Raw genomic sequence first — 14,502 nt, forward strand, 5'->3', positions numbered from 1 at the left:
CACATTTTGAGGTTTGCAAAGGATTCTGGGTAGCAGAACCTGGTGAGAGCCCCACAAGTCACCCCAACCTGGATTTCCCTAGGTGTCTAGGTTTTAAAAAAATGCACAGGTTTGGTAGGTTTTCCTAGGTGCCGGCTGAGCTAGAGGCCAAAATCCACAGCTAGGCACTTTCTAAAAAACAGGTCTGGGAAAATGTAATGTGTCCACGTTGCGTTTCCTGTCGCGGGCATTAGGTCTTCCTACGCAAGTGAGGTACCACTTTTATCAGGAAACTTGGGGGAACACAGAATAGCAGAACAAGTGTTATTGCCCATTGTGTTTCTCTACATTTTTTCCTTCCAAATGTAAGACAGTGTGTAAAAAAAGACGTCTATTTGAGAAATGCCCTGTAATTTACATACTAGTATGGGGACCCCAGAATTCAGAGATGTGCAAACAACCACTGCTCTCAACACCTTATCTCGTGCCCTTTTTGGAAATCCAAATGTTTTCTTGATACCTATGTTTCACTCTTTATATTTCACCAAATGAATTGCTGTATACCCGGTATAAAATGAAAACCCATTGCAAGGTGCAGCTCATTTATTGGCTCTGGGTACCTAGGGTTCTTGATGAACCTACAAGCCCTATATATCCCCTCAACCAGAAGAGTCTAGCAGACGTACTAGTATATTGCTTTAAAAAAATCTGACATTGCAGTAAAAATGGCTGGGTTTTTTCACCTCAATTTCAATATTTATTTAGGCTGCTATTTTATGTAGGAAAACCTTGTAGGATCTACACAAATGACCCCTTGCTGAATTCAGAATGTTGTCTACTTTTCAGAAACGTTTAGCTTTCTGGGATCCAGCATTGGTTTCACACCCATTTCTGTCACTAACTGGAAGGAGGCTAAAAGCACAAAAAATAGTACAAATGGGGTATGACCCAGTAAAACGCCAAAATTGTGTTGAAGAATTTGGTTTTCTGATTCAAGTCAGCCTGTTCCTGAAACCTGGGAAGCTGGTGATTTTAGCACCGCAAACCCTTTGTTGATGCCATTTTCAGGGGAAAGACCACAAGCCTTCATCCGCAGCCCTTTCTTCCCATTTTTTTTAAAAACACATTTTTGCTGAATTTTGCCTAATTTCTTGGTCTTCTTCAGGAGAACCCACAAACTCTAGGTACCTCTAGAATCCCTAGAATGTTGGGAAAAAAGGACGCAAATTCGCCATGGGTAACTTATGTGGATAAAAACGCGAACTGCTCCAAATAGCCAACAAAGGCCTGCCACCTGAGGGGGAAAAGGCCTGGCAGCGAAACGGTTAACTACCTCTACACAGTAAGGCATTTTCCCTACCTATGTATGGTACAGATGCAAATATATTGTAACCTGTTTACATCTGCGGCTGTTTCTAATTTGTAGACCTACTTTCACAGAGAGTCTAGTGGATATGCTATGCTTGTTCTTATAAAAATAAATAATAATAAATAAATCAATATAATGTCTACTTACATTCGCTTCTGCTTCAACACTCTCAGTGCTTTTTGCTTTACCATATTCTGGAAAAAAATATTAGAATTAACTTTCATATTTAATTTGTACTTTTACTTATTTTCACAGTTATTGTTGCACAAACAGTCTTACAGGCCATTACACAGCTATATAGCAATAAAGAAAAACGTAACAGAAAAATACATAGAAAAAGTAACACGGCTGCTTTCAATATTAGGTACTGTACTAAGAGACAAAAAAAAGAAACAGAATTTTTAAGAGCAAGGTCATCAAAAGAATATATCAGGTGGACATATAAAAGTACAGATATGAGATGAAAGAATGCTTGTAATTTATTAAAGTAGTATACATGGAATACAACAGTGTCAGGGCACAGTGCAACTAGAGAGAAATCAAAACATAAGCTTTGGAGCACAATCATCAAAGGATACCCAAGATGAACATTGTGCGCAAAGTAGTGTCCAGTGCCTTAGATGATTATTCAGTGAGTTATAGAGGGGGACAAAATGGACAAAAGTGCAGAGAGGGATCATGAAATCAGAGTGGAAAACAGGAATTAAGAAAACAATCTATCACATAATGTGGAAATCATGGGGACTAAAACAGGGGATGGTTAAATGAACCTTGAGAAACTTGTTGGAAGAATAACACAAAGCGAGACATAACAGCTTGTCAGAAAGAGGTTAAAGCTACGGTTCTATACACCAAAAACTCCCTTTGTCACTGTTCCATTCACATAAGCAGGCTTTGTAAGGTATTGGCCCAAGAAACGTGCAGAAGAATAGTAATGCAAATGTAAAGTGAAATTAGAAAGGTTACAATGCTTATTTTTGTTTGCTCTATTAATAATGATTTGCAAGTGAAATTCTTAAAAAATAAAATTTTAAAAACGGATTGCAGCAAAAGTAAAGTGCAGAGAGCTCATTAGCATGTTGAATATTTGGCTGGAATTAGCTTGAAATATCGATGGTATGTTTTTTGTATTATGTCCAGTGGTCATTACTACTGGGGAGGACATTTTGATTGTTTACACAGTAAAAGGTTTGGTTTCTGGAAGATAAATGTTTTACACTGTACTCATTGCCTTTTGGTAACTTAATTTCTTGTTCTGTTAAAACCTAGCAAGTAATACTGCAGACGGATTTTCATGTAATTGTAGGACTTTTATTTTAGGTTCACCGAAGTGCAGAGGTCCAGCCAAAATACATTTTAATTCACAACATGATGTAGAAAAAAATTAGCATTCATTTTATAAACCAAATGTAGAGAGAAAAGAAAGAAAGAGTGTGGTTGCTTTCAAAGGATAGAATACATGAAAAAAACTGAGTCAACTCTATAAATGACAAGTGGTCTCTGCAGTGTTTTTAAGTACACATATACTAGTATGCTACTACTTAAAGGCTACTCTGCCGACCATTCTATATTTCACAATCCACACGTGATTACTTTTCCTATTTATTAAAAACATAACTTTTAATTTGGTGAAGAAAACACTGTGTGCCTTATTACTGAATTACGACTGTGTTCGTTGTGCCACGGGCAGACCACCAGCACCGCCAGTTTTCCTCCACAGGAGATGCTGGTGGTGCTAATCCGCCTGGGCTGCCCTGGGGATTACGAAGTCCCTTCTCCGCCAGTGATTACATGGCGGTAGCCCCGCAATGTAAAGGCTGGCGGATACGGGATGCCCAGTTGCAATGTTCACTGTCTGCTTTTCAGCCAGTGAACTTTGCGATGGGTACTGGTCACCCTACGCACAACAGCATTGCTGCCAGCTCTATTATGAGCCGGAGACAATGCTGTTGTGCATTTCCCGCTGGGTCAGCGAGCAGAAGCATGGTTTCCTCCCACTGACCCAGCAAGAAACTCTTAATGGGGCCTGCAGGAAAGTGGCTGCAGTGATAGCAACCTGCCCGTCAGGGCTTTGGCGGGCGGGCTTATCCATCCACCACAGTCATAATGACCCACTGTGTGTTTTTGCTAATTTTGGGATCAAACACGGCATTGCATTTGCTCATCCTCCTGTAAATATTGAAGTACATGTCATGTTACGTTTTGCGTCAAGAGAATTGGTCATACTCTTACTATTCACTATGATGTTGAATTCTTTAATGTTTTGTTCACATTTCATGCACCAAGGGAGATCTTCAAGAAACTGGAGGAGTGGTTTGTGTAGTACAGATGTTGCTGTGTCATGTAACCCAATCATAATTTTCAGATCAAAGCTATTTTCTGAATTATGATTTCCAGAGTGGATACTGTATTACCAGCCATTCTATTATTTAAACAAAGTGCTCTTTGCTTTAAGTCATTACTTATCAGAGTTGTGTATTGGTCCAAAATTATCAACAATGGGTGAATGAGCGATACCCAAACCGTACTTTTGCTATGCTGCAACCAACAACACTTTTGATAGCTATTCTCTGTCTTGATTCCCTTTTTTCACTTATAAGTCAGCCTTTCTAAGATATGACTTTTCATGCTTAGTTAACTATGATGGTGTTGTAAGACTGTTGGCAATTCAAGTCATTTCAAGATAAATTAGAAACGCAACATTACATGTTATGTAAAGTTTTTTTTCTGTTTGGAATGTCTTGATGCCTTTTTTGCTGGGCATACTTTGTATATTTTTTAGAATAATCTATTTTAGGTTAAGTAATTCTTTGAAGTTTTTTTACTTATTCGTTGGCAATAGTTTCGTTTAATTGCTCATTATATCCATGAATATTTCATATGCATTAGGTCTAAGGTTTTATCATTAAACTCCTACAAAAGGTCTAATACGTTGGAAAGAAATAGAGATGTACAGACTCTGGTCACTACTTTAGCCCTGGTCCAACCTTCTGTAGCGTACTAGTTCTAACATGTAATACAATACAAATGTGTCATCCCCTAAAAATAAAATGGGGCCAGAATAAGGAGAGAGTCTCCCAAATGTATTAAGCCAAACAAACAACCCAAGCAAGTAGGATCCCATTCAGCAAAGTTTCTGGTACTGGTGGAAATGTTTACAGTCGCTAGTGTGCAATAAGGAACAAAATCAGCAAAGGCAGAGTTAGTGGGTTTTCTGTTAAGTTCATCAATCTTTTCAATTAGAACTTTTTTAATTCTACCTTTTGAACCTAAATATTAATGAACTGCAGTGTAACTGCGAGCTACCATTTGTGTCGTAGTACTGCATTGTATGAATGTCTGCAAATGAAAGCTCAACATTCTCCACACCCCAACATTGTAACTCAGCCCATTTCCAACCGGAACCATAACTGCATAAAGGTGCTTTTGCAACAAACTTCACCACAGACATAAAAAATATATATATACGCCCTTTCTATTCTGTTTCTACGTACAGCAGAAAGTTGCAAATGTTGATCATATTGTGTAATGCCTAATGACAAAACACTGGATAGGAAAACCATTTTTTTATATTTTTAAGAGCTTGGTGCAACCTATTTCTCTTTACCAAATGCCCTAAAACTCTCGAAAAACACAGTACAAATAAAACTTGTGTTCACCCTGTCAAAACTGGTGGAGATTGATCAAGCAGCCTAAAATTATGACGGGGGAGCCCCCGCCAACAAAAAAAAAATTTTTTTTTTTTTAAAAGTAATATTTATACTTAACATTGAAATTCCCACAAGCAACTTTATTCACAGAAAATAGGATTTCGAAAGTACAACAAATTCATCAAGCACGTATGCAGGGCATTTAATAAATTGTTGCCTTTCCTTGGTTTGCTGTATTTTCCTTTAGTCATTTTAAAACAGACTATGGCAAAGCCAAGAGGTCCCATCTATGTGAGATCTCTTGGCCTAGTCCATGTTTCATAGCCATATTTTACAGCAGGAGCATATTGAGAGATATTTTAAGATTGATTATCAGGAATTATGGAATATGCATTTCTTGTCCATGCACAGGATTGGCCTGTTTTTCATAATACACATGGATTGCCACTATGGATCCCATTACATTGATTGGACTATATGGAGGATCCTTGTATTAAATTACAATTGGTGGAAAACTGGTGCTCTCTACTGGTAAATTAGCCTGGCAGTCACTGACACACACTGTAGTCGGGCACCGTGTAAACATGCTGATACATCCTCGTAGTTCCTCACTGGGCGGGTATTCTCCGAGATGACGTGTGGCAGTTAGGGTTTAGCATAGCATAACTTTGACATAATAGGGCTTATTTACATGTTCTTGTTGTTATTGTTGTCTTGTGGCTGATACCCGGTGAGCAATAATCTATGGTTTAGAACAGACCACACCTCTTCCACACTGTGTTTTGAATACAAACGTTGAATTATGTCCTTTTCTACCCCGATCAATAAGGGTTGGCACACTTGAGAATAAGAAGCTATGACACTGAATGGCCTTTCTTTATTCTGTTAGGTGTATGTGATGGGTGCAACATTTTTCGTCTTGGTGAGACCCTTATCAATTTTGGACTGAATTAAACATATAAAGAAAATCAGGGATTTTTGGCTAAAGATACTTAGATCCATAAGAAACAGTTATGGTGGAACTTGATATCTGTGCAAATAAGGGTCACCCCTCTATGTATATATATTGTGTATCACTTCGCAAAGGTTTACAACAGCTTCAGCTATGAGCACTGCGTAATCACATTCACTTACGTCACTTTATATCAAGGAGATTATAATCTGATAATAATCGAAAAACCCTCTGTGATTTAGAATTATGTTTTGAATTTGAATGTGGTCATGTCTGCATGCATGAAGCAGACCTGCGAATGAGGGAGACCCACTGAAACATTGTACTGTGTAATATCAGTATCATAGGGGCTTAAGCAAAACGTCTACCCACAATGATGATAAAAGACAAAAAAAAGTTGTTGTTTTTTAAAAGCTTGAAATTCTCTCGACAGTTAAGGAATGTTTGAAAAACATTAAGTTAAGGAATAAGCTAACTGAGGGACAACGATTTATTTTACTCTTGTTTGCAAGCAGCACAACAGAAGAACAGGTGAGGAACCAAATTGTCAAAGAGTAGGAAGGGAATGTGTGGGGCAACATGAAGTTTATAGTTTGAAAAACATGTGGTAAAGAAGGGTCCCAGTGGATTCACTAAACTTTTCCAATTTAACATCTAATAGCATTACACATGGGGTGTTGAAGTGTCCCATGACAGCAAATCTACAACATTCTATGTACAATAACCAAAGATGACATGCTCAGTAAGGAAAACAAAACAAATGTTTTATAATCGTTTCTTATGATTCTAGACATGGTATGTGAGTGTAATGTACTCTACAGATAGTGTGCATTCCTCCAACTTTTTTTTTCACCGTCCCAGCATTCTTTAATACATTTTGTGAATAAACTTCATGTTTCAGGGTATCAAAATGGATGTTACCAATTCCCTGCTTTCAAAGTCACTGCATCATCCCGTCAAACAGGTCTGATGATTTTACATTACAAACATTATTTCAGGAAGTAAATCTGCCTCCAGCAAGTGGCCTCACCCTTGCGCCCATGCACTAAAACAGGTAGAAAAACTCACAGACATTTCAAATAACCAGGAAACAGGTTGTGATGTTATCTCATCTGTATGAACCACAGTCTTTTAAAAGACAACTCGATTCAGGAGTATCTCAAGGACACAAATTCTCACCTTGGCTGGACCCTCTCTCATCTTTTTCATTTGATCCTTATACTTAACCAGTTCTGCATCAAGTCGAGAGATTTTCTTGTCAATTGACTCTGCTCTGCTATCCACCTTTGGCCAGAACAAAGACAGGAGTAAATACAAACATGAAATTCCAGCAACTACAGTGCGTTAAACATACTTATATACATGCACTGAACTCAAAATAACTAACTTTAAAGCGACGTTATTGTTATGTGTTGAAATGAGACAAGAATTAATATTAAAAACCTCAAATCTACTGGAACATACTAGTTATAGTTTAGTTGATTAACTATAACTTGAGCACCTACCACGCACCGCTTCCAACCTCCCAAATTACCTTCGGGGTCCAGAGTACTCATTAGTAATTTAAACAATATTGTTCTTTAAACTTAATAAGTGATGTCATCAATAATATCATTTAACATATCATGAGTGAAGTAATATGTAAAGTCATAAGATGTGCATCCTAGCACCACCAAAATCCCAACCTTAGACCAATATAGCCATACAAAATTGATTCATATTTCAAACTCATTAATGCAGCCTTACTTGCTTCCCGTCAACTGCAGGATTGGGTTTAGGCATCAAACGCCACTTCCTGCATATTTGGTCATACGTGAGAGGGACTGGGCATATACATGTCAATATATTTGTAGGGACACTCTAGTGGTAGATCCTGTGGACCCATATCAATAGTAGTAAGCTACCTACTCCCTGTGTAGACACTCGCCAGTTCTCGAAATCACTCACAATACGTTTACTCCAATCCACACAAAAAAAGCGTGGGCTAGTTTTCCCTACCTACTGGCAAATGTATGCCAAGAAAATCTGCTCCTGCTGAGTCGTATAAGCCAAGAAAGCCATTCAGCTATGATGCAAGCAATAAATAACGTACTATAATCAATGGAAAGAATATGAATATCTTCTAACAGTGCTCTAGTTTATGTGTTCTTGTTTCTGAGGCCTCCAGTTGCTCAACTATGTGCCACACTACATTACCAACTCACTCATATAGGCTCCCGGAGCATATTTGACTCATACAAATGTTTGGGTTGGCATATGAGAGGACTGTTTTCAATGTCCAACAGAGACAAGATTCACTCATGCTTAAAGCATTGAGGGGCACACAGGAGACCCAGCTTCTGCAGGCAGACTTGGACGGGCTCTGCCATAAGTATTAATCCTCATTACCCTGGGGTATGCTAGTGGGGGAGGCCCCTGCAGTTCCTTTTGATACAGTTCAGACTACATAGATATGGATAATCAATATTTCCCGATCTATGGAACACTGGTTCCATTGACTACAGTAAACATATATGCCCCTACTGCAGGACAGGCCCAGTTTCTCGATTCTCGGACTCCTATTGGTTTGCTATGAGCAGTACAGTGGGGTCTGGGAAGATTATAACTTCTTGTAAAACTGTAATCTGAAAAGATTATTTCCCCATCCCATGGTGCATATAGTGAATTAATGTTGTATAATTTTCCTCCTGAGTTAAACCTTGAAATTTGGTAGAAATCTGAAGGGAACGTCACTCCATGGCGTGTGAATACTCCTATTACTCTCCCTGATGCTCTCTACTCGAAGTTAGATATGCTATTGTGCATGGGTGGAATCAGGAGGTTGGACATGGATCCATGTATCTAGCCCGTGTTCGGATCACAGACTTGTACGAGTACACCTAGAGGGCAGAATATTTTGAGGATACTGCTTTGGTGTTTGCAACCACAGGTGCTACATGATTAAGTTTTTCATACGACTGCCCACTTTCATCACCAGGGACAGCATCAAGTTCAACTCCACTCTACCGCTCACATGCGCCGACCACTCCCAAGTACTCTACAACAACCTATCAAACATCTTCCACAGAAATTGGTAAACATCTACAGCAGCTTCAAACACCAACCATACAACAGCAATCTCATTACAAGCCTGCCCATCATCAACAAAGAGGGCCACCTTATCAAACTGAAATCTCTCAACAGAGAAAACTCATCAACAATCAAACAGACCATCCATTCAGTCACCCCTACAGAAACGTGCCCCCAACCTTGGAGCATCACCCATCACCACTGTCCTCACCCATATCAACACCTATATTGTATTTTCAACATTCTCGGAAGACGAGAAGCATGCAGCAGTCAACGCCCTCCTCAAGCAGTCGACCGAGCCATCTGAGCAACTTCCACCTTATCTCCCTGTTCCCATATCCAGCCAAAATTATAGAGAAGGCCAGCAACAAGCACCTCACAACCCACCTAGAACAACAGCACCTACTGGGCAACACTGAAACAGAATTCCTAAAAGAAACAGCACTCATCAACCGAACCATCTGGGACCAAGCAGAACAGTGGGCTCATCCTGCTGGTGCTTTATGCTGCATTCAACATGGTCTCCCACAACACACTCATTAGAAGACTCCACGAGCTCGGCACCTAATGACCTGTATTCAATTGGATCTGCTCATTCCTCATGGGAAGAACCCAAAAAGACAGGCTGCAACCCCTCACATTGGAGACCAAGAGCCTGATCTATGAAGTCCCCCAGAGATTATCTGTCAGCCCTACTCTGTTCAATGTCTACATGACTCGCTTGCCAACATCATCCACTCCCAAGGTATCACACTCATCTATGCCAATGTCACCCAACTCATTATCTCCCTGATGGACAAGACAATCACTACCAGGGCCAACTTCACCAACTGCATGACCATGGTAGCAGAATAGATGAGAACCAACTGCTTGAAGCTTAGCCCCAACAAGACTGAAGTACTGGTCTTCGGGGACAGGACATCCCCATGGGATGCCACCTGATGCCCAAGAGAGCTAAGACCAACACCCACCAACCAGACCAGAAATCTGGGGTTCATCCTGGATGACAAGTTCAACATGATGGGATAAGTCAACACAGTGAGTGATGCATGCTTCCACATTCTACGTATATTATGAAAGAGTTCCAATGGCTGCCACAGAATACTAGGCACACCATCACTCAAGCACTCTTCACAAGCAAACTCGACTACGGCAACGCACTCTACGCTGGAATCTCCAAGCAGCACCTATACAGACTTCAGACCATCGAGAACGCCGCTGCAACACTCATACTGAACTTCCCACATCCCACCCACATCTCACCCCACTGCAGAGAGCTCCACTGGTTCCCCTATCCACAAGCGAAGCCAATACAAACTTCTCACACTCATACAAAGCCTTGCACAAAGAGTGGGCCAGCATACCTGAACAGCTGCATACATATTCACCAACCTGCTGGACTCCTTCACTCAGCCCCACTCTCTCGCACCATCACCCCATCTGACCCCACATTCACAAAATCAGAGCAGGAAGTGTCTTGTTCTACATCACACCCAAAACATGGAACCCACCCACTACACATCAGAGACATCTCCTGACTTCTGGAGTTCCACAAAAAGCTGAAGACTTGGCTCTTCCAATAACTATACGAGGACCACATGCCAACATACCTTCTCAAGTCTGGATACACTCATGGGTGATTAATGCAGTTTACAAATCGACATAGCTAAATGTGGCCGAGCACCTTTTTTTTTTTTTTAAACGACTGAGGGATTACTTCAATTGCTGCTGATGACTGGGATGCCATTAAAGTGATGATGAGGGGTGTGTGCATCAAAACAGCCTGTGGAGGTCAAATAAACCGAATAGAGAAGTTAGTGAGGTTGAGCTGAAGGCCGATGACTGAGTGTCTAAGTGGCGACTGCCAAAAGATGTGCTAGCTGTAGCCTGTTTGAGGTATGTGGATTGTGTTAACAGATTGAAAAGAGTGGATCTCTCATATATGGTCCAATGTCACCATGAGGATGACAGTTTTGATAGATTGCTGCCTTGGTTATTTGGATAGGTTGTTAAGCAAAACCTGCTATGCTCTACATGGGTTGAGTCAGAGAGATTATATGTTTGCAATTGGAGCAAAATTCGGTTCTCAGGACTATAGTGGGTTGTACTGTTTGCCTGCCCAGTAAATTTTACTAAAGACTCAGAGTATCTGTATTCTATCCCACTGACTGCACTATCATGCGAACAGTTGGAGGAACTGGACTTACTGTTGTCCGTTAAGGAAACTGGAGAGACATAATACTAGATGGCATCACGCAAGATTATCAATCTGGATGGGCTTCCTTTTAAATGTTTTATATACAAGGCTAAATGGATACCTAAATTGGTTAAGATGTACACTGAGGTTATGATACTGGCCTACTGCAGTTAACTACCAGGAAATCCTTGCTGGGAGTTTGACTGAAGATGAACAGAAATCTACTAGATGTGAAGTCATACAGACCACTTTCGCTGCAGACTATAGAAAATAAAAATATTTGATGTCTCATTAGTTTAATTCATAATGATATACAAAGTCCGCTTTTAAAGATATTCACAATTTTGAAGTTGCAAAATTCTTACTTTCACCCATAATCTTAGGAACTGGAGTATAACTGTGATTTATTACACCCATAAATGTTTATGATATACAATCATGCTCGATTTTCTAACCTCATTCTCAGTTTCATTCATATTGGCACTCGGTGCTACGAAGATTGAAATGCCAAACAAACTATAGAGGTTCCTCTATCACATTTTACGATAAACACCAGACACTCAAATCTTAACCAAGGTGTACATATAGCTCCTCATCTTGAATCAGTCCCCAAGGGGTCCTCTATGTTAATCCAAAGATGTATCTAGACTCCAGTAGGAAGATTTGCTCCCAACTGCTGTCTCTTTGTGATTTCTGGATATGATCAAGTGCATAAAATTGCATGAGCTGCCAGTTACTGTTAAGTTTACTCTTCATGTGTTTAACTCTCTGGCATAACTCGTGTCCTGATTATTGATTTCACAATACGTTCCAGTATGTGCTTTTTTGACTGGCAGGTTGTACTTCTCACATACTGTAACTGACAAGGGTATGCCTATCTGGGTGGGATCTGACTCCTTCAGGCAGGAAAGCAAGGCAGGAAAGGCACGTTTGCTCCAGCCTGGCAGGTGTTTGGGAAATGTTCCCACTAGTCAGAAGCAGACATATGTTTCCCTGCAGCACTGCTGAAATACTGTGTGCACACTTCAATTTAGGTCCCAAATTGACCATAAGACAAGCTCTGATGTAATTTAGGAGCACCAAAAGTAAACCCTTTGGCGGACATTCACCAAAATGACAAGACAAGTAGCAATTTGAAAGGATTAATCAGGCAGAATGACCAATGTACACAGTCCATTAAATGATTTAACATGTTTTTACCATTTTGCATAACAGACTATCACAGTTGATGAAAGTGCCTCCCGCATAAATTCTGAGCATTCTTGACTCTCGTCATGTGGCATAAACTACACTGACAAGAGAACGGCCAGGTATGAGACGGGCTGAAACTGTAGTACAAAATGAATGAGCAATGCTCGGTTACAGTTTTATTAACATCACTTTCAGCTTTTTTCTCAACTGAACTCAAAGACAACATATATTACCAATAAATGATGGACACTGATAGGGTCGGTCTAATTTCTGCTAGGAGGGTAGACTTAAAATCATCAGTAACCGTGACAAGCAGAAGAAAGAACCGATGTTGACAGCGTTAACAACTGGAACACATAGTATAACAGCTGTGAAACGAGGACACGGAAACAGAAATTGTTAGCACTTCGCAAAATGATTTAAGGCAGGAGCTATTCAAACTACTTGTGCAATCAACTCACAAAGGATTAGAAAAAGATTGTTTCTGGTGTGAATCACACCCTGCATAAAATCAGTTTGCATACGGCAGCGCAGCTAAATTGTCCGAGAGGCCGGGAGTCCATAGCCCCATTTGCTCAAAAATCACATTTGACTCCTAAGCTACAGCTGCCCGCCCACTCGGCTGAGAGAGCAGAGGCTTGATACCCAGTCCTTTGGGGCGGTGCCAGTGACAGCTGTTGTCACGTCTGTATGGCCAGCCCCCTACCAGGCCCAGCCACTAAGATACAACACAAAGGACACCAGGAAGTAAAACACTAAGCGACTGTAGCTACCGAAACCGTGGGATCGCCACCCTCACAAACCAAAACCATATTCCTCAAGGAAGCAGCCCCGGCACTATCACGAATAACTAAAAGTATAAGTGTGTAGCGTCATAAAAGTAATAAGGTCTATGCTTCAGGAGTCCACTGTAAAACAAAGTGTATAACCTAAACCATCCAATATATACAAATACAAGTTCGCGGATAGGTCAGCAGCGAGAAGAGCGAAAGCTGCGCAAGGGTGAATAATGAGTGATATAGATGTAGTAAAGCCAGGCGTTGTCGAATGCTATGTGCAGCCTGGGGAGGGTGACAGCAGAGTTTGGTGCGACCATTAGCGTACGTACACTGTGTTGTTTTGAAAGACCATTTGGAGTGGGACATTAGATAACATTAGAACTCTCAAGAGGCGCTAGAAGTTCGCGGTGCTAATTCACGTTCTTGGAGGAGATTGAGCGGTGTTCTGGGCAACGATAGCGCCACTTCCATAGGAACTGCGGTGTTTCTTCACCGGCCGTAAAAACGCCCATCCAGGTGTTGAAAAATAATGGCTGACGCCCGGAGAACCAATACTATAGAGCAGCAATACTTAGAAAGGGAGAAACTAGAGAGCAAGTTCAGCTCCCATGTCACGCATCTTGAATTGGCTGCTCCTTACTGCCACACAGCTGCCCTCTATAAATTGTACTGTATCCGCTGTTCGGTAGTAACAACCCCCTAGACAAAGTTAGTGGCAGCCGCTTATACGAACTCACATTGCCGATGCAGTCAGTCAGGTTAGGCGGCGGGGCCTTGGGCTTGGACTTGCCGAAAATGCGGTTCATGGCTCCTCTGATCTCGCAATCCTGTGGTTACGGGGACAATGGACGCAGCGCCGCCGCTGATACTGCTCCAGAACCGCACTCAAGATCACAACGCAACCCAGGGACGATCAGCTGCACTGACAGCCCATCCCGACGCCCAATCAGGACTCGGAATCTTCCAGGAAGAGTAGCAAAGATAGACGTCATGCAGGGCTGTGGAAAACTGAGTGGCCATCTTGAAACATTACACGGCTGAAGGAACTCTACTTAATTAAACTTGAACAGTTCGTGCTTTTTCGAAACTGTAATTTAAACTAACAACTTTAGCTAACATACATAAGCACTACTAGAATTTTCAACTTTATTATAAAATATGCTTAACCGTGAGACGATTTAAATTAACATTGCGGTTTATTTTGACATATGTATAGCCATATTTAATCAACTTGACAAATCTCTTCGGCGACTTGATTTTCACCTGTTTCATCGTTGAAGCGTGTCTACTTGCAGAAACTATCTTCCTTTCAATAG

The 14,502-nt window shown here is 40.8% G+C and overlaps 1 protein-coding gene across 1 annotated transcript in view; it reads right to left on the reverse strand.

Moving 5' to 3' along the window:
• Positions 1-14,125, reverse strand: part of CHMP5 (charged multivesicular body protein 5) — a 61,694-nt gene extending 47,569 nt beyond the window's left edge. Inside the window, exons 1-3 of the mRNA XM_069219548.1 lie at positions 13,924-14,125; positions 7,130-7,234; positions 1,496-1,542 (exon numbers count right to left, since the gene is read on the reverse strand). Of these exons, the coding sequence (XP_069075649.1) occupies positions 1,496-1,542; positions 7,130-7,234; positions 13,924-13,992 (221 nt within the window). The 5' untranslated portion in view covers positions 13,993-14,125. The remainder of the gene's footprint in view (positions 1-1,495; positions 1,543-7,129; positions 7,235-13,923) is intronic.
• Positions 14,126-14,502: the final 377 nt, after the last annotated feature.

Source organism: Pleurodeles waltl, chromosome 2_2 (assembly GCF_031143425.1).
Source record: "Pleurodeles waltl isolate 20211129_DDA chromosome 2_2, aPleWal1.hap1.20221129, whole genome shotgun sequence".
NCBI classification, from domain to species: Eukaryota; Metazoa; Chordata; class Amphibia; order Caudata; family Salamandridae; genus Pleurodeles; species Pleurodeles waltl.